General features: G+C 38.2%; 1 protein-coding gene across 5 annotated transcripts in view; it reads left to right on the forward strand.

Moving 5' to 3' along the window:
- The first annotated feature begins 2,132 nt into the window (after positions 1–2,132).
- EGF (epidermal growth factor) overlaps positions 2,133–20,940 on the forward strand; it is a 49,633-nt gene continuing 30,825 nt past the window's right edge. For 2 of the 5 annotated variants that reach the window (XM_026697848.2, XM_087935970.1), the window contains exons 1-7: positions 2,135–2,846; positions 6,583–6,714; positions 11,239–11,438; positions 13,498–13,676; positions 15,400–15,630; positions 16,076–16,278; positions 18,563–18,685. In XM_026697848.2, the coding sequence (XP_026553633.2) occupies positions 2,720–2,846; positions 6,583–6,714; positions 11,239–11,438; positions 13,498–13,676; positions 15,400–15,630; positions 16,076–16,278; positions 18,563–18,685 (1,195 nt within the window). In that variant the 5' untranslated portion in view covers positions 2,135–2,719. Of the gene's footprint in view, positions 2,847–6,582; positions 6,715–11,238; positions 11,439–13,497; positions 13,677–15,399; positions 15,631–16,075; positions 16,279–18,562; positions 18,686–20,940 lie in introns of all 5 variants that reach the window. The other 3 variants (XR_015744075.1, XM_087935969.1, XM_087935968.1) reach the window with 3 other exon arrangements.

The following is a 20,940-nucleotide window of genomic DNA, read 5'->3' on the forward strand; positions in this document are numbered from 1 at the left end:
GCCAGAGAAGGCTGTTCTTATTGTCCTTCTCATTGTGTAAAACAGGGCTGCCAAATTCCCGCCCCTTGGGCCGGATGCGTCCCATGTTGGCCACACCCATGCCAGGTTTAGCAAAGGAGCAAAATGTCCCAATGCATCACATGACGCCGCTGTGAAGCGGCCATGACGACATGAGTGGGACACCTCTGGTGTACGAGAATCCACCTCATTCTGCATAATAATAGGGATTAAAAATAATTGCATAAAATAATAAGACAACACAAATCCATATTTACATAAACATACCGCTGGATCATTTTAGCAAGGCAGGTCTATTCATTATAGATAATTCTGAGCATACATTTAGATTTGTATAAAAAGCTAAGAATTTCCCAGGCACAGTTCAAATAAGGAAAGTGAGAAATTACCTTGTCAGTTATAAGGCAATTAGTTTCCCTTATCAAACTTCATAGCAACGAATGGAACACATAAAGTAAATAAGACGTTACTATGTACAGTATAGATCCCTAAACATGAAAGAACATTTTTCATGCTCTTGTTCCTTGGGTGGGAGAGAATGATGCAACCCCTAATGAGTATTTCATGCTATTTCTTTTCCAGACTGCAAGGGCATAAACTCTTGGTAATTGGGGCCAAAAAAGTCAACATTCCCAGGAATAGTTTCATTTACAGCTGTGGGGCCTTCTTGATACTGACAGGATGACCAGCTGCTGTGGCCTGCCATTCCAGCAGAAATGATATGGTCAACTTGACATTTCCCAAGGATATGTGTGAGGTTTCCCACTTAAGCAATCGAGTTCCTAATTTCACTAGGAACAAATCAAGCCAGCGATGATGTTATATGCAACCCATAAAGCTCCCAGCTAAGCTCTTTCATTAAACAGAGGTCAATGGATTTCAGAGAGTGGTAGAAGACAACTATTTTTATGTCATGTAGACTCTCCTGGATTCAGATAAAATGGAGGCACCAAATATATTCAACTTCTATACCTGAAATGGGGTAGATGATATTCAGTGCTTTGCTGGATTATTTTATATACAGGTAGTCCTCGACTTATGTCCACAATTGAACCTAAAAATTCTGTTATTAGATGAGGCAGATATTAAGTAAATTTTGCCCTATTTTGCCTTTCTTGCCACAGTTGTTACGTGAATCATTGTAGTACAGGTCATCCCCGACTTACAACAGTTCATTTAGTGTCCATTCAAAGTTACAACAGCACTGAAAAAAGTGACTTATGACCATTTTTCACACCTCGATGGTTGCAGCATCCCCATGGTCACGTGATCAAAATTCATTCGTTTCGTATTTATGACTGTTGCAGTGTCCAGGGGTCATAAGTTCAGCTTTTGTGACCTTTTAACATGCAAAGTCAATGGGGAAGCCAGATTCACTTAACAACCACGTTACCAACTTAACAAATTCACTTAACAACTGTGGCAAGAAAAGTCGTAAAGTGGGGCAAAATTCACTTAGCAACATAAATGTTGGGGTCAATTGTGGTCATAACTCGAGGACTACTGGTAGTTAGGAATAGTAACATGGTTGTTAAGTGAATATGGCTTCCTCATTAACTTTGCATATTAGAAGGTCGCAATAGGTGATCACGTGACCCTAAGACCCTGCAATCATTAGAAATATGAGTCCATTGCCAAGCATTTTTTAATCACATGACCATGGGGATGCTGAATGATCGTAAATGTGGAAAATGGTCATGGGTCACTTTTTTCAGTTATAACTTTGAATGGTCACTAAATAAACTGCTGTAAGTCAAGAATTACCTATATTTAGTATATTTTCAGTCATTCCAACTTTTTCTTTCACAACTATTGACTTCAGTTAGGGGGAAAATAGAAGAATTACAAGACAAGTAACGATAAAAGTAAATTTAAATAATACTGCAACACAAAGTAAAATATGTTACTTTAAATACTTTAATTTTTTAAAAATCTGATTGAAATCAAACACACACACACACAGCCATCCTAATCAGGCAATTCTAGTGAGGGGGGTCTCAGTCGGCTGCTGGGAGGGTGGATGGCCTCACTTCAGCAAGTTGTTGGCTTCATTTCTATTTGCAAACAGAAGCTTCACTCAAGTGACACTAAAAGGAAAAGAAGGGGCGGTTGGGGAAGAAGCTGTATAAAGAGGAGAGTCATTCTACCATCAGGGTAAAACAGAGATTTGTGTTGGGAGGATTCTGACACCTCAGCCGAATTGATAGAAAGGAATTATTTTGAAAGGTTCCTAGAAATAGACTTTGTTTCATTTTACTTAACAGCTTTAGAAACCTCAACAGCTCGTTCATTCATGGCTTTGTTTCAGCCCTTGGAATTTGGACATATTCTTTAGTTTTAAGCTGCGTTAAATTTGTAACAAGTGAGTCGGGCATTTCATACTTGGTTTCCAGAAGAAAAAAGAAGAAAGAACTCTCCACCATTACATAAAAAGGATGTGGAAGCCATGCACCAGCCCTGAAGAGATCATCCTGGAATTTCTTCTCAGCTCAGAGCTACTGATAAGGTCGCACCTCAGTTCTCAAATGAGGCAAGAATGAATCATCAAACTGGAATGAGATTTCTTTGGTTATTCCAGACAAGGGCATCTTGAAGAATTGTTACACCTGTTTTTTGTGTGTGTGTGCCAGGGTATGACAAAAGTTAAAATAAGCTGTGTACTACTGCAGATTTTTTTTTTAAAAAAATCAAACTTTTAAAAATGATGTTTCTCTTTTCCACACTTTTGCCTGTTGTTTTTAAAATGAGTATTATCGATCTGTCAATTCAGGAGATGAGAATGTGTCCCAGAGGATACCAGATGGGGAAGGAAAATTCCTCTTGCTTTGGTGAGTGAAACTTCAGATGCCCTCAGAGGCTTATTGCATTTTTAATTAGTATTTGTATTTCTTTTATTTAATGGTGTCTGTTTTGATTTCATAAATACACAACATGTGTTACAATAATCTAACTGAATGTAGCAGGTGTTGTAGTCTTTTTCCCAAAGTCTCATCAACAAAATAAAGGTGACCATGAGAAACATTTTAATAAATGTAACTGTTGATCTGGAAAAAAAATCAGGATTACTTCTTGAAGAAACTAAACGTACAGTGAACTATAATTCTTTCTTGTTTTCTGGTGATGATCTAGATTTTTGCACTCCAGATCTGATATAATCTCAGTAAGATGCTAGAAACTAAGTATTTGGTACTGATAAGACTTGAAGTACCTGTCCTGAGTATTTTTATACTGTGATTGTTCAAAAATCCAAGACTTAATCTACACTACAAACACACTTTGTTTTTTGTTTATATTATTTTAGGAATAGTTGGTTCTGCCAACCTATCGGACCAGGGAAATATAATCCAGCAAAATGACTTGATTGTTACATGGTTTAGTTTTTTGGAATCTCCTTGGGAAGATGGCATAGCTGTTAAACTAGCAACTTGCCTAGTAGCTACTCCACTTGATACAACTCTTATAACCTCTTCAGCCTGGTTATTGGCCACACTACTTAAGTATTATGCTTGAGGATTATTGGAGCAATAGTCACACACCTTGACAAAAACAAGAGGCTTTTATGCATCTAATGTGTATTAACTTCAATGTTATGCACATTTATTTGGAAATAAATCCCATGGACCCTGTGGGACTTGTTCCTTAGATTGCTTCAGAAGAAATCAATAGATTTTCATCAAACAAATTATTATTGGTAAAATGGTTTTACTATGTTTTATTTGTCACTGTTATTGGGTCTTTTTTTCAGAGCCAGTGTCCATCAGTCCATCAGGTTTCTCTGTCTAAAGATGGGTTTCTATGACCTTTTTGTTTATTATTAATTGAATTTCCTGAGTTTTAAGGCCCTGTCAGCACCAGTCATGGAAACAATTCATCATTTACTCCAATCCTGCACACTGGATGCTATATGGATACTATGGATACATAGTAGTGACATTAGATCATCATTTCAGTTGTTACAGACCTGGTGATTAAGGACTACAAATAGAAAAAAAGGCCATATATAAGGAAGCAACTCCCATTTTTTTGCAGCAATTACAATCTTATCTCATTCCTAATTACACTTGTACCATAATTATCTTATTTTTCATGTGCAACTTTTTAAAATAGCAAATCCATTAATTACCAATTCATTTTTTAAATTTTCAGCAAAAAAAAAATCCTTAATATATTTCCAGTGTTTAATAACTTGTGTAACCTCCTTTGTTTTTTCTAAGTGTCTATAGAGATTATCCAGGTCATGGTTGTCCCAAAGGTGCTTTTTTTCAAGAGGCAACTGTCTGGTTTTTCCTTGAAGACATTTCACTTCTCATCCAAGAAGCTTCTTCAGCTCTGACTAGATGATCGGGATCCTTCCATTCCTTCTATTCCCCACCATGCCTCTTGGAAAAAAAAACACTTTTGAGATTTATTTTGTTATAATTGCCTAAAATTTTTGTGGTGTTATTTGTTGCTGAAAATGAGAAGCCACTGCATTTGTTACATTTGAAAGTTATACAAATGACACATTGGGTTATTGTTTGGGGGTTGGTGTTATTATTATTATTATTATTTCTAGTTCTGCTCAGTTTCTGGAGAGGAGCACATTCCAGCACATCACTCAAAAGTTTCACTCCCACATAGGTTAAGTTTTTATTGTGGAATAATATTTTTTTGCTCACATAAATCAAGAGAACCTGATAACTACACAAATCATTATAGGCAAATAAAAAAAATAAAAGAGGGCAGGATGTGCCACAGATAACTTCTTTCCCCAGGAATCCTAGAAATTCTGTTTTTTCAAAAGTATATTTCAAAGTTATAAACTTTGCTCATTTTGAAGTTCTGTATTTATTAAAAAGGACTGTGATTCACTTTTCAGTACCCTGGTGAGTCTTTCTGCCTTCATGCCATGCATACTAATGTTTCACTTTCTGGAACTGGAACTTTGCTTTTATTCTTGGTAAATGTAGTTCCTTGTGTCTAAGGATTCTGAATTTTACTGCCAGCTTTGCAAAGACGTGATTCATTATTTAGACTCATTCTCTCAGGCTGTCTCTGCTGAGTTGGCATAAAGAGGCTTTTGAGCAGAAAAAAGAGGCTATGGATCAGAAACCGGGGACTCATTCATTATTGCCTGTCAAGCTTTTTGTAGATAGACCTTTTTTTTTGGCAGCTGCTTCCCTTCAAGAATAAAAGAGAAGCAGGTGATGAAGGCAAATATACGTGTCTCGAGATAATGTTGCAGGATCCACTCTAGGTCAGTCACTGGGACCAGAGGTTTTGTCTTTCGAGCTTCTGGGTTTACGCTGGAATATATTTTCAGGGAACTTCTCTCTAACACACGCTGCTGGAGAGAAGTTTCCTGAAAATTTGTTCCAGTACGAGTCCAAAAGCTTGGAAGGCAAAATCTCTGTTTCAGGTGACGGATCTAGATTGGATCCTGCACAAGCAGATGATGCTGTTTAAAATATATCGGATTAATGTTTCATGATTTGGCTACTAAGAAACATAGCTGCCCAATTCTGAAATAATAGCAATAGCACAGCTTTACATCCCACTCTAAGCAGTTTACAGAGTCAGCATATTGCCCCTAACAATCTGAGTCCTCATTTTACCCACCTTGGAAAGATGGGAAGGCTGAGTCAACCTTGAGCCTGGTGGGATCTGAACTGCAAAATTGCAAGCAGCCGGTAGGCAGCAGAAGTAGCCTGCAGTATTGCACTCTAACCACTCTAACTACTGCGCCACCATGGCTCATAAATAAGAAATAGATTTTCTAATAAGAAAAGATGGGAAAACCATCTTTTCTCATTAGTTGAGGTGTGTCAGAAGAGGTGATGGTGGAGTTTGGGTATTTTCATCTGCAGAATGATTTGGAACCATTTGCTTCTAGAAAAAGATCAGGCCTGTTCGGAAAAGTGCCTATCATTAGACAGAATGAAGCTGCCATGTTGGCGAATGGATTGGGATAGATGGAGAAACAGGCCAAGTACTCATGCAGTAATCCTTCTGATCACCTGAACATACAGTACGCATCACTGTGAGATGATTTTAAAAAAAGAGATGGATTATGAACTATTGGAATAATATGTCAAATGCATAGACATTTATGTAAACAATGTTCAAAATAAGTACTCTGCACTTTGGTTCAGTGGAAACTATTAAACAATAGATGCAAAGCAATGTAAATAGAACACCCGCTCCATTATCAATATGGTCAAAGCCACCTTGTTGGATCAAGGCACTTGTATAAAAAGATGGATATTGCAAGCTTTGGTCTGGAAAAACATCTGAGCATTATTTAGACTTATATAGTCATCCATGCTCTTTTAACTTCTTGCAGTCCTGTCAAACTGGTGGCTCGTGGGCTGGATGTGTCATGTACAGGCCATGCCCACTCCGGCTCCGCAAAGGCAAAAACCGTCATGATACATCACACGATGCAATCGAGTTTGACACCCATGAACTAGAGGAATTGAAACGCATTGTCACTATCAAGGCACTGATACCATTATTATTCGATACGTAGGAAAATATTTGTAAATTTCCTATTTCTGCTCTGATCGATACATTACTGTTTTTCAGATATAGACGAATGTCTGGAAGGTAGGATCCAGATTTGTAGCCAAAATTGCCTCAATGTCCCTGGATCCTTTATCTGCTCCTGTATGCCAGGCTATTCTTTGGGAGATGACAGGAGGTCTTGTCATGTAAGCGGTAAGGTTAGTTTGTTTTGTTTGACCAGTCTGTCATAAAAGCTGTTTTGGTGAAAGGAAACACTGACTCCAGAGGTGGTATTTAACAGGTTCTGATCAGTTCTGGAGAACCGGTAGCAGAAATTTTGAGTAGTTTGGAATACCACCTCTGACTTGCCCCTCCCCCGTCTATTCTCTGCCTCCCGAGTCCCAGCTGGTCGGCTGGATCTTCTTTTGTTGCCCTGCACAGGAGAACAGAGCTGGAAAGCAGGTTAGTGGGGTGGGGAGGAAATGGGAATTTATAGTATCCTTCCCCTGTCGTGCCCACCAAGCCACTCCACCAAGCCATGCCCACAGAACCAGTAGTAAAAAATTTTGAATCCCACACTGACTGATTCCCTCCCTCTCAAGTTTTCATCCTTCATCTGAAATATGAAGATGGTGATATTTTATATGTCTTTTGCACATCAGCACCCAAACTATGGAAATACTTTCCCAGGAAAATCAGACTAATCTTTTTTATTTAGCTAGTTACACTGAATTCACTCTAAATATCTTACCGATTCCTAGTTTTATTGCATGATTCCACTCCCACTGTCTCTTTTTGCTTTTTGTTCTTTGTATATTGTCCTTTAAAAATAATATTTAAACAGTGTCTTCTGTGGAAGAGAGCAGGCAGATACCTCTTCACATGGAAACCAGACATCGTGACATGAATGTGTCTGTCTAGGATGCATATTGGCACCCGTGACTATGCAGTGCTTCTCCTCTCTCAACATTCTTTGAATGTGTGAAACTTTGCATATAAATGACTCAATTGTATCTTGCATTTAGCCAAAGAGCATTCCAGTTCAAATCTTGGATTAACTTTTCCATGTATAATATAACTTGTAAATGAGGAAAGAAACATTAAGGGGATCATTACATAGCAGATTTTAAAATTCATGGATATGGAACACAGTTAGTTGCAGAAAAATTGGTGTTAGCTCTTAAACTAAGTAACTAGTTTTTGTATGTAGAGGAAATAAGAATTCAAGCATATAAAAGCCTAAAAAGCTGTGATCCTTTTTCCTCCACTGGGGCGTAGAAGGAAAGGAAAGGCATTTGCAAACCCCACCACCCCAAGCACTGTGTCTCACTGGGACTTCACCAGGGGTGGGATTCAAATTTTTTAACAACCGGTTCTGTGGGCATGGCTTAGTTGGGGTGTGTGGCTTGATGGTCATGTGACTGGCTGGGTGTGGCCAACTCAATATCACTCACATCGAGGCACAGATCTCCTCGCCTGGCCTCTCATGACTGTGGGGATGCTGCAACAATCATAAGTGTGAAAAATGGTCATAAGTCACTTTTTTCAGTGCCATTGTAACTGAATGGTCACTCCACACAAGCAGAGTACCAGCAAAGAAGGGAAAAAAACTCCAGAGAAGTTCCTGAAATAGGAAGTCCAGTCCTGCCAAGAATGTAATAAGGGTCAACGGAGAGGCAGTTTCTATAAGCAACACCAGAATGTTTCCTTCCTGCCTTCCTTACAGGGTTAGGCCAGTAATTTCTTCTAACAACCGGTTCTCCAAACTGTTTAGAATGTTAACAACTGGTTCTAGCGAATAGGTACAAACCTGTAGACTCTCACCCCTGGACTTCACTCTGTGTAGTTGCAAGGGAGATTATTAATCATATGTGTGTGGGCATGCATGTATATCTAGTTCTGACTTCATCTGATCATTCAATCATTCATTCAATTTCTATAGCTGCCCAACTCAACCAAGTGATTCTAGGTAGCTTACAATTCCCAAACTATAAAACAATTTAAAAACATTAAAAAAGAAAAACTTTCACAAAATAAATAAGTACAAACAGCAGTCATGATGCTTAATTAACTGATAACAAAGCCAACCAACAAGGCCTTTAACACACTGCAAAATCCAGGCTGGGGTATATTGGCAAGTTTTTAAAACCTTGCAAAAGGTCAATGATGGGTCCATTCTAATCTCCAAGGGGAGAATATTCCAGAAGGCACTGGCTACAGCAGAAAAAGCCCATCTTCTTGATCGACATTCTTTGGCTGACAGGATCTGTAGCATGGCCAATCTGTTGCATCGATTTGGGCCGAAAAAAACTCATGGAAAATGACAGCTCCTTAGGGTTCTTCTTCACTTTCCCATTATTAACACACTGTCAAGTGATTGCGAGCACCATGTCTAAATAGCCAACACAGCTTCATATTGATTCATTCATACACACAGTAGACCAATAGTCCATTAAAATATAGTTCCTTGAGTGTAATTAAAAACACGAAAATTAGTGATTTTTGCCTTAGACAGCAAATGTCAGAGTGTAGAAATAGTCATCGATTTACAATCACATTAGGACTGGAACTTTTGTCACTGACAAGGCTATTAAGTGAATCACTCCTGATTTTATTATATATATTTATGTCATGTGTTGTTTTGGGTCCAGTGGGTCCAGGGAAGCCATCGAAATAAACACCCCCATAACATGAATAAACAGGATGATACCTCCCACCTACCAGACATCTGGAAACTAGCCCTTATCATCAAACAAGTCCCAGCCATGAAAACCAACACCGGACCCAAAACAACACATGATACCACCACCAATCACCAGATTCAAATCCAAACCCAATCCCATCCCATAGATGAAAGGCAACCACCGTCCAGAAACCAGACCATGGCTGCATCACCAGCTGCCACACACCCCGACCTCCAAACCAAGCAAACTGACACACACCATAAACATATATCCAGGCCTCAAACTTGGAACATCACATCACAGCCACCTGCTCAGGATATCACATCACGGAACTCAGGAGGTTACACCACAAAACCTCAGGATGTTACAACACAGCCAATGACCCAGGAGATTACAGCACAAGACCCAGGATGTCACAACAATAGAACTCAGAAGGTCATCACACAGCCCATTACCCAGGTCTTATCAACACAGGAGGCTGCTAGACACACAGCCAATACCTCAGCCACACATGTTCTTATGAAAAAGCCAGCCAATCTGCAAACATCAACTCCATCAACCAATCAAGAAATGACAACACAGCCAACCTCCCCATCAGTATTTATAAAGAAACGGTAGCTTTGCTTGCACAAGCACGAAGCCAAAAGCACCAGCCTGAAGATGGCGAGTGGGACCTCATCGAAAAATCACCAAGATACTCTCAATCTTACATGGAAAAGACCCGAACATGCCAAGACCTGCATACCTGTACCCATGAAAATCTATGAAATATATATATATATATATATATATATATATATATATATATATTTTCATATATATATATATATATATATTTTCATATATATATTCATAGATTTTCACGGGTACAGGTATGCAGGGCTTGTTAGGCAAATTTGCTTTCCCCATTGGTTTTGATTTTCCAAAGCCTCCTTGGAAAGTGGCAAATGGCAATCACATGACCCAAAGATGATGCAACTGTTGTGGCTTCAGGCTGGTTGCCAAGCATCCAAAATTGATCATGTGACCGCAGGGATGCTTAGACAATCATAATCATAAATGCAAAGACTAGTCATAAGATAGATAGAAAATCGATCTATTGATTAATCAATCGATAGACAGACAGACAGATGATAGATAGATAGACAGAAAGATAGATGATAGACAGACAGACGGACAGACAGATTGATCAGCATTACCTTCCATGATAGAGGACTGAACCTTTTACATGTGGGGTGTCTAACCTTGGCAACTTTAATATTTGTTGACTTCAACTCTAGAATACCTCATGCTGGTTGTGGGATTCTGGGATTTGAAGACTATGTTTTAAAGTTGCAAAGATTGGACATTCCTGCTTTACACATTACTCCTAGACAAAAGCCCCTAGTGCCAGTGAATTTAGTTTCTCAAGAAATACATATAAAATTATAGCAGCACTTTTAAATAAAGACATTTTAAACAAAGTCATGGGTAATAAGTATAAAATGCTTGGTCTCAATGTTGTCTGTTTTCTTCTGTAATACATATATTTGTATCTTTTTAATAGATTTTTTTATCCTGCCTTTTTTATATACACCTTAAGGTGGCAAACAATATTCCTCCATTCTCCTGTTTTCCCCACAACAAAATATCTGTGAGGTGGGTTGGGCTGAGAAAGAGCGACTGCCTCTAAAGTAATCCAATTGGCTTTTCATGCCTAAGAAGGGACTAGAACAGGTGTGTCAAACTCACATTGCTATGGTGGCATCACGTGACGTATTGAACTTTTTTTTCCTCTTCACTAAAGCAGGCATGGGTGTGGCCAGCATGTGATACATCCGGTCCTCGGTCCAGGAGTTTGACAGTCCTGGACTAGAACTTACACTCTCCTGGTTTCTAAATAAATGCTTAATCACTACCCCAAATTTTTGAATTGGATTGTTTGCTATATTTCAGAATTTTGAAGGATGCATTAAATGTTGAACTTAAAGGACTCTGTAATGCAGAAAAGAATAAATAAAACCATTTGCTTTGGACCTGGCATTTTTCCACTTTCCACTTTTTTTCTCTTTAGATCCTGTACCATTCCTAGTTTTCAGCCAAGGAAATGCGATCTATAGAATAGATGTTGAAGGAACCAATCACCGAAGACTGGTAGCTGATGTTGGCTTATCAGCATTAATTGAATACCATTATGAAGCAAAATATCTTTATTGGGTGGACAGAGAAAAATGTCTTCTCCAGCGTGTACATTTGGATGGTTCAGATCAAGAGGTAATAAAATAATAATTTTAAAAATTCTTCCTGATTGTAAATAAGAATGGACATTTTTACCGAAAGAATATCTCTGTTTTTTCTTGGAAAGGAAGTGATACCATGTGCTATAGTTTATCTTGGGGGCTGATGAAGTTAATGCAATTTAGATGGCAGACTTTTCTCATCATTTCTCCTTATTATATCTGAGGAAAGAAGAAGGAACCAGTATCTATATTTGGGTTTTACTGTTGGGGGCTTCATGGAAATTCTTGGAATGATCAAGGTCAAACAAACAAATGAAAATGGTCCTTTGAATGTGACCAATTTGTGTGTAGAGTAGTGTTTTTCACTCTCTCACACGCTCAGTAGCAAACTTAAGATATCTGGACATCAATTCTGAAAATTTCCCAGCAGCATGGGAGTTAGTCCACACTAAAAACACCATACTAGAATTTTGCCTCTGATAAGGAATTCTGGGACTTAAAACAATTAATAGAATTTGTGGCCTGAAATGTTTAACACGTCAACCCTGAAGCTGATCTGACCAAAGTCATTTTGACCACTTCAGTGTTGCTACACTGGAGCTGAGGAATAGGGAAGGGGGAATTTTAGACAGCTGGGGTCTTGTAGCCAAAACAAAATACTTTCTCTTGGGAACTAAGGACATTCTCATACCTGGTCAGAGAAAGGCAGAGTGATGCCACCTGGCAACCAGACAGCACTGTGATTGGACCATGTGACTGATTGTTTTGAGAAACTGACAAACTTTTAATTAGGTAAAAACTATTGGAACCTTTGGAGCCAGTTTTCACCAGGTCTATGCCAATATGATATACCCAATAAAGCTATTCTTTGAGGAATTTGCCTGTTTCAGAGTTTTTCTTGATATGGGTCTGTTACTTGGAACCCTGACATAAAACCAGGGGTGGGATGCTACCAGTTTGGCCCTGTTCTATAGAAACGGTAGCTCCTAAGAGCACCTGACACCAAACCGGTTCGTTGTGACAACCTTCTGGTCATCTGTTTGGTCCACCCCCTACCCGGGCTCTTGGCTGTCCTTTATTTCCTGCTTTTTCAACCCCAGCTGCTTTGTGCGGCACAGCTGAGGTTGAAAAAGCAGGAAAGAAGAGGATTTTCAAACACACCCACGCGCAGCTCTTGTCAGCTGTCCGGGTGGCACAGCTGATGATTTTTTTTGCAAATGCTTCACACATGCATGTAGCACACAAAGCACACGGGTGCACGCAAAATGTACTCTCACCGAACCGGTTTTAACACCATTGGATCCCACCCCATAAAACTCTGGTCTAGCATTAGAAGTTCATTTTGCTATGCCTTTACTACATATGATGCTTGATATAGAATCCAGTATAACCTATATTTTAAACATAATACTGCAGATGCTCGGATTTTCCAGTTGTCATTAAGCTGCAATCCTGCCATTCATGGATGGTGTCCCAAGACCCCAGTCAGATAAAGAAGAAAGAGAAATAGATCTATGGACAAATGTAGCTCATCTTTCCAAGTCTTGTGGTGGGCATGGAAATTTCCAAAAGTGTCATTTCAATCACAGCAATGACAAAACTATATATTCTAGAGATGTTTAGTGGCTGAATCAAGGAAGTTTTGCATTCACCTGATTCCCAGCACTTGGGCTCTCCCAACAGATATTCACAATAGGAATGTGTGGCAGGAAATTTGGTCCAACAAGAGGGAAGGACTGAAGACAGATGAAAGTTGAAAAAGGATATGTGTTCCTGAGTTTTTCTTATCCTACCACCAAGGGACTGTATGCCCAAAGCATGAAAAGATTTATGGAAGTAGAGAACAAAAATTTAAAAAGGATTTGTATTTCAGGAGTAATAGCTTTTGCAGATTTGGACTGATTTTTCTTCTTCTGAATGTAATAATAAATGCCTAAAGGCATTTCCTTAAATGTCAAACCAAGGTAGTATCCATCATCATGAACATATAGTTGTAGTTCATGAATTCCAATGCCTTAATAATAATCGACAAAGGATTGGTTGCATTATAATATAACACTTCAATTTTGTGTGTGAATGTGCTTATGTAATAGACCATCTGCTCCATAAAAAAGGATGTTACTGGATTTGCAATTGATTGGATAAATCGAGGCATTTATCTGTCTCACTTCCAAGGAGCTATTGAAGTAATCAGCTTGGATGGAAACAATTCTCGAATCCTTATAAAGAACAATCATAATCCTACAAGTATTGAAGTTGACCCAAGTCAAAGGTATTTCCACGTTTAGTTACCACAGAAAATGTAATGGGGAAATGAACCCAATATTTCCTGTCTTCCCTTATATGTAAGTAAATGCCTGGTTTAATCAAGTGACAATTTGCTTTTCTATCTGTTTCTGCATCTATAGATACATTTCTGCATATTGCAGGTGTTGTAAGCTACTTGTATATTGGGATGGGGATGAGAGTGGGAGGCCCTGTCCTGGGTCACTTCCTTCCTCCACAATCACTCTCAGTCAGTGTTGATAGGAGGGGAGAGATCCAACCCTTGCTCACTGCTCTGCAGGGTCCCGCAAGGCTCTCTCCGCTCCTGTTCAACATTTATATGAAGCCATTGGGTGAGATCATCCATCATAATATACTGATGATACTCAGCTGTGCGTCTCAGCCTGTGGTGCAGTGGTGGGATACTATTTTTTTTTACTACCGGTTCTGTGGGCGTGGCTTGGTGGGCATGGAAGGGGAAGGATACTGTAAAAATCTCCAGTCAGGTGGTATTTGCCAGTTCTCTGAACTACTTAAAATTTCTGCTACCGGTTTTCCAGAACTGGTCAGAACCTGCTGAATACCACCTCTGCTGTGGTAGTATTCAGTGCCTGGAAGCTGTTAGGAATTGGATGGGGAGCAACAAGTTGAAACTAAGCAAGACCGAGTGGCTCTGGGTTTGGGGTTCTTTGGCCCATGGAGAATTGCTGCCTTTGGTCTTGGATGGGGTGGCACTACCCCAAACAGACCCTGTGCATAATCTGGGGGTTCTCCTGGACTCATGACTCCTGCTCAAAGAGCAAGTGGAAGTCATGGCCAGGAGTGCCTTTGTTTAATTGCAGGTTGTGTGCCAGTTAGCCTTTTCCTGGACTGACAATCCCTACTCACAGTCTCTCATGCCCTAGTCACTTCTCATCTTGACTATTGAAACATGCTCCACATGGGGCTGCCCTTTAAGAGCATCTAGAAGCTCCAGTTGGTGCAAAATGCAGCGGCCTACATGGTTTAGTGCAGATCTCTGTGTGCATATGTATCACTTCTCCTGCAGGAGCTGCATTGGTTGCCAATTTTCTTCCAAGTGCAATTGAAGGTTCTGGTTGTCACCTTTAAAGCCCTTCATGGCTTGGGACCAGGTTATCTGAGGGACACATCCACCCGACCCATCAGAGTGGGGAGGCAGGGAATGTTGTGGGTCCCATCCCTGAGGGAGAGACACCTGGTGGGACCCAGAAGAAGGGCGTTCTCTGTGGTGGCTCCCACTCTGGAACATCATTCCCCCAGAGATTAGAATGCCCCCTTCTCTAATACTCTTCTGGAAGGCTCTGAAGACCTAGTTCTGCCAGTGGGCCTGGGGGCCCCAGAGTGGGATGGAGCCCATTAAATGGCTGGTGTGATGTGTTGTTGCTGGGGTGAGGGGTTGGGAGCTATTATATTATTTTATTATTTTCTTTTATTAGTTTTATTTTTTTTATTATATATGATATTTTTATATCCAAGTAAGTTGCCTTGAGTCACCATGTGCGAATAGGCAGCAATATAAATGTAATAAATAAAATAAAATAAAATAAACATTAAGAAATGATGCATAAGTACTTTTAATAATTAAGCATTGGATGAAAACAAAATAAAGAATACTTGATAACAAATTAATTAATAAAATAATCTATGACCTTTACAATTGCTTCAATAATTTTTGAAGTAGTGTTAATAATAACCATTCTTATTGGCAGGTTTTTATTTTGGTCTACCGAAGGGACTTTTGATAGCATCTATCGAGCAGATCTGGATGGAAATAAAATACGGAGAATTCTAAGGAGCACAGAAAAAATCAGAACCGTTTCCCTGGACTTTATCAATGTGAAGCTGTTCTGGATACAGCATGACACCATTAATGAAATTTCATATTTTGGAACCTCTGACTACAATGGGCATTTTATTAAGCTATACAGACAAATGGAACGGTATGTTTATGGATATAAAATAGCATTTGAAAAAAAAAAGCACCAATTAACTATAGCCCCTCTGTCTACAGACCTCTACTGAAATGCTGTTCAAGTGGATAAGTAATTGTTTAATTGTTTATGTGACACATTTATTGTTTGTCCTCCAAAGAGGGCCAAATTAAAGTATTACATAAAATCAGGAGGAAAAAAAAAGTTCTTTGCCAAAAGTGCAAATTATCCAAAGTTAACAAAAAGACCCTATAACTAAATATGAGAAAATTAGCTTCTTTTTTGCTACTTTGAATTAAATGGAAAAGGTTACTTGTAAAATCCCACTAATTCTAATTAAATATTATTTCTAAGATGCTAAACTACCTTGCTATACTGATAATACATTTTCCTTATTTTGAGCATGATCATCAGTTCATAAACTGATGCCACTTCTTGTTTTATTTCACCACAGAAGTAAAGCTTATGACATATTTATATTTGGTGACCATATATACTATTCGGACTCAAGGACCGGAACTATTCGGAGAGCCAATAAATACAGTGGAAAGGATATTGTTGTAATTAACCTGAAACAACCATTTCCTCAATCTACTGAGATATTGGTGGTGCACCCATTAAAACAGATCGGCAAAAGGATGGATTCTAAAGGACTTGGTAACTTTATTTATCCCAATAAGAAAAATGTTTGTTCCACAATGTAGCCTAAAAATGATTCTTATAGAAAACATAATTATTTGCTTATTTTTCCATTTCAAAACAAGATTTTTGTTTATAGCTGTGGAAATAATAAAGAATTCAGCTTGGAAGAATTTCTCCATATCATTCTTGAGTGGTATTTTGCTTTTATATATATATATATAATATATAATATATAATATTATATATATATATATATATATATATATATATATATATATATATATATATATATATAGAGAGAGAGAGAGAGAGAGAGAGAGAGAGAGAGAGAGAGATCATATAATGATTACATGTAATTGTTTTCTGTGGGTATTTTTTCCTTGATAATGCATTAGCTTTTAAAGCATATTATTTGTTGACTGCAATCCATTCATTCTTTTTCCAGCAAACCCGACTGAAAAAGAGAAATATGAAGGTCATGTTGTCCTGGTCTCAAGCTTCTTTTGTTCTCTTCTCTTCTCTCCTTCTAAATGCCTCTTTATAAAGCAGCTTCATAAGGAGCTTAAATTTCCCAGTCCAGACAAACTCTTTAGTCTTTGCATCTGCCTTATTCAGTTTATCCAACCAGACTAATTAACCATCCAAATTAGATTTACAATGAGGCTTTAGAGCAAGGGAAATTTCAGGATAAAATCAGGTAAACTCTATACTCTGTGGAGGCAAAACCATGATGCGCTAGAAATAAAAATTCACAATTCAACATGGTTGTGACAAGGGAAATTACAGTATTTTTTACTTACAGCTTAGAAGTAGTTTCAATGGTTAAATGCTTGCTTGATTCAGATTTGGGTTAATAGTTTCAAGCTTTATTGCAGGATGCAATAAGATGGATTACCATTCATTTGCAGTACGAACAGCCCTTGTGACCCTATCCAGATGACCAAAAGTTATTATAATATATGTCCTCTGAGCATGGCTATTTGCTTGCAGACATTTTATAACCACATTCCCTAACATCAGTAGTGTGAGTGAGTGTGGGATTTGCTCTCTGTTTGTATACAGTAGTTGGCTCTGTCAGTTTTGCCCTTGGTAGTTCTTTGGCTTCTATATTGTTTCTGCTAGACAGATTGTCTGAGTTTTGGCTGCTGGAGATGATGTGTTCTGGCCTTTCTGTTTCCCTCTTAGCATTTTTGTGCTTTTGAATGATATGTAAATATGGCTTATTTTTATGTGTCTACTGATGGCTGTTTTGTCTGAATGCCAATCTTCTATGATTTCCCTAGCTTTTTTTGCATCTAGCTTGGTCTAGGAGAGATTGGAATTATGGTTGAGTCTCTCTCTCTATGTGCATGAGCTTAAGGAGTGTTTATCGAATTTTCAAGGACACAGTTCAACCCTAACTTATGTATACGCTTCTTTTCCCTTGGAGTAGCATGAATCCAGAAATAAGTACATACTGCAAGCAATGTAATATGTAACAATATTGTCTCCTGTAATTACTTTGGATTGGGATAGCTTTTAATAGTTTCAGTCATTTGATATTTTCTTGATTATTTGGAATCAAGACAGAGTAATCGAAAACATACACATCTGTATTTGAAATCTTTCTGACACGGATCTTATTATTAACTAAGCCTTTCCTTGTTTTGCTAATGGGCATGAATGATCAAAAATCAGAAACTAAAATACAGTCCATACTTTACTGAGAAAAGCATTTCCATTCTGAATAGCTATCATTGATCTTTTCAGGATATTAGCATCATATGATGTCAACAACTAAACTGAGTTTTCTTCAAGCTATCCATATATACATACAGTGTATGTATGTATGTATGTATGTATGTGTACGTGTGTGTGTGTGTGTGTGTGCGTGTGTGTGTGTGTGTGTATCAGAAGTATTCAGCAGGTTCTGACCAGTTCTGGAGAACCAGTAGCAGAAATTTTGAGTAGTTCGGAGAACCGGTGGTAATGGAGGTTTTACAGTAACCTTCTACTGCCACACCCCCAGACCACACCCACCAAGTCACGCCCACAGAACCGGTAGTAAAAAATTTTGAAGCTCACCACTGATGTGCATGTATATGTGTATATAAATGTGTATGTATATGTGTGTGTGTGTGTGTGTGTGTGTGTGTGTGTATGTTTTTTTGTCTTTACATTGAAGAATATTTCCTTAACATAGCATCACAAAATATCTAAAATTCATTATTGCATTAATTATTGCTTTAATAGCTTACTGATATTAAGAACTCACAAGCATATGTAACCTAATTGTTTTATGTCTTTTTAAATTCATCAGATGTCAATGAATGTGCATTATGGAATCATGGCTGTACCTTGGGTTGTGTGAATATCCCTGGATCCTATTATTGCACATGTCCAAAAGGTTTTATTCTCCTGTCTGATAAGAAAACATGCTATGGTAGGTAGCACCCTACTATTTTTCCCCAAACTTTTCCAAATAATTTCTTTTATACCCCGCATGTGAGATTCGACAATTAAGTTACTGATCACAGGAAATAAGAAACTTCCATTTAATCTGCATTACAGTACAATACCATGTTTAACTTCAAGCATCATATTTTAAAACAGACTGACAAACGAGTGTATCAAGAGAAAAGCAATCAAGATGAACAGTAGAGAAAGCTGGAGTAAAAAGTTTAAGGGGAGACATAATAGAAGTAGACCAGGCTGTCCAACTTCTGGCCCATGGGACAGATGCATCATGTGCTGGCCATGCCCATGCCTGGTTTAGCAAAGGGGGAAAAAGTCCTGATATGTCATGTGACACCACCATGATGACATGAGTTTGATACCCTTGCAGTAGACCAATATCTGAAAGGCTATCATGCAGAAAACACAACAGACCTATTTGCTATAGCTTTGGAGGAGGAACTAGAATGGAAATTGTGTAAAAGCAGATTTTCATAAAATACCGAGAGACACTTTGTATAGCAAGAGCTATTAATCGGTAGACAGACTGCATTGCAAAGGGAGTTTTCATCTGATGGAATTCCTTAAACCAGGGATGAACAGTTGATAACAACACCAATTTTTTTTGCAGTCAACAAACACTGGCAGTATAATTTCCTGGTAAAAAATCCCAACTAAGCTGACAGTCTTAGCACAAGCAATATTGCAAAAATGTTTATATAGAGGAAAACTTGCTCAAGCCAACTTGTTTCCTTTTGCAACATCACTACTTTTCTCCTCTGAAAAATTGGCCCAAGCGACTTGTGATTTAAGCAGAATAATCTTAGTGGTCTTTAGCATTGCAAATGTTATACTGTGCAGTTTCTCTATATGATTTTATACATTTTAATTATATAAAAGCATATTCATTTCCCCTGGTTTCCTGTCAAAGATAGAAAATCCCCCCCTTTAAGAATGTCAGAATAATTATTTGGTGCATCTAGATATCTTATTTGGGAGAAATATATACTTCCCACCTCTAATTTTGGCCGAATTAGCAAATAATATACCCTTAGATTCATTCATTTTCATGTATGACTAGGGGAGAATGTATGACCATGAGGAATGAAGGTGAGAATACAGTCTGTATAAATCAAACTTGGGATACTTTTAGCTGCTTAGCCTTAGTGAATTACTGCTTCTATCTAGGAAGGCCAAACCTGAAATATTCGAAAATTGCAAACATGCAACAACTGAGATAGATAATAGTAAACATAAAAGCCAATTCAAAAGTTCCTTATAAAATCTCATTTTTAACTATATATTGCAGTAAAGATATACCATATAGCTTTTATTTCTTCAATTCCTAAGCTTTACATTAGTATGTATATTGGAGAGGAGTGACTAAAGAAGAGGTTAAATTTGATTTTAATTGTAGCCTGTTTGATTACCTGTGAGGGAAAAAAAGCAGATAAACCACTGTGACTTGCATCTTGAAAATGGCTTGTAAATCAATCCTTCAACAATTTAGTCCTTTCTTATAACCAGTATCTAAGCCTCACAGCAGCTTAAATAAAATTAAGAAAATGTAGTTGGTCTTAATACAAATTTGTAAGCGATTTTTCTATTGAGCAGTGAACAAACAAGTATTTTATGAATGGAGATAAGACAACAAATAACACAAGAATGATTTTGCTTACTCCATTACTTGAATCTACATTACTACTCTAAAACTAACGGTGGCTTAATCAGAATTAAGTAATATACATTTAAGATTCTTTTTATTATTTTCTGTTGACTATCTACACTGGATCCCTGAAAACAGCTGTAGGAAATTCTAATTTGTTCCAGTTTTAGAGTCTAGGCCTGCAGATGTCTCCATATGGTGTGCCTTGAGTACTGGCAGAAAGCAAATAAATAAAAATAAGGAGATATTATCCATTCAGTCATGTCCGACTCTATGGGCTAGGTCTGTGCACATCTTCCGATCTTGCACTACTTCTTTGAGTTGTTCTATGTCAATGGTGGCTAACCTTTTGGGGCTCCTGTGCCAAATATTGCACCCACGTGTCAGCATCCAGAAGGCAATGTACGTGCCCCCCGCCACCTACACATGTGCACACAATCCCCCCTGCCACCCCTTACCAGCACTGTGCCTCCCAGCTGAATTTTTGCACGTCTGAGGCCTTTTTCGGTCTCCCAGAGGCTTGAGGAAAGCTTCTGCAGCCTTTGCAGGCCAAAAAATGGGCCCATTCCATCACTTCT

This window comes from Pseudonaja textilis, chromosome 6, assembly GCF_049901715.1.
Source record: "Pseudonaja textilis isolate UNSWEBS1 chromosome 6, rPseTex1.2, whole genome shotgun sequence".
In the NCBI taxonomy this organism is placed as follows: Eukaryota; Metazoa; Chordata; class Lepidosauria; order Squamata; family Elapidae; genus Pseudonaja; species Pseudonaja textilis.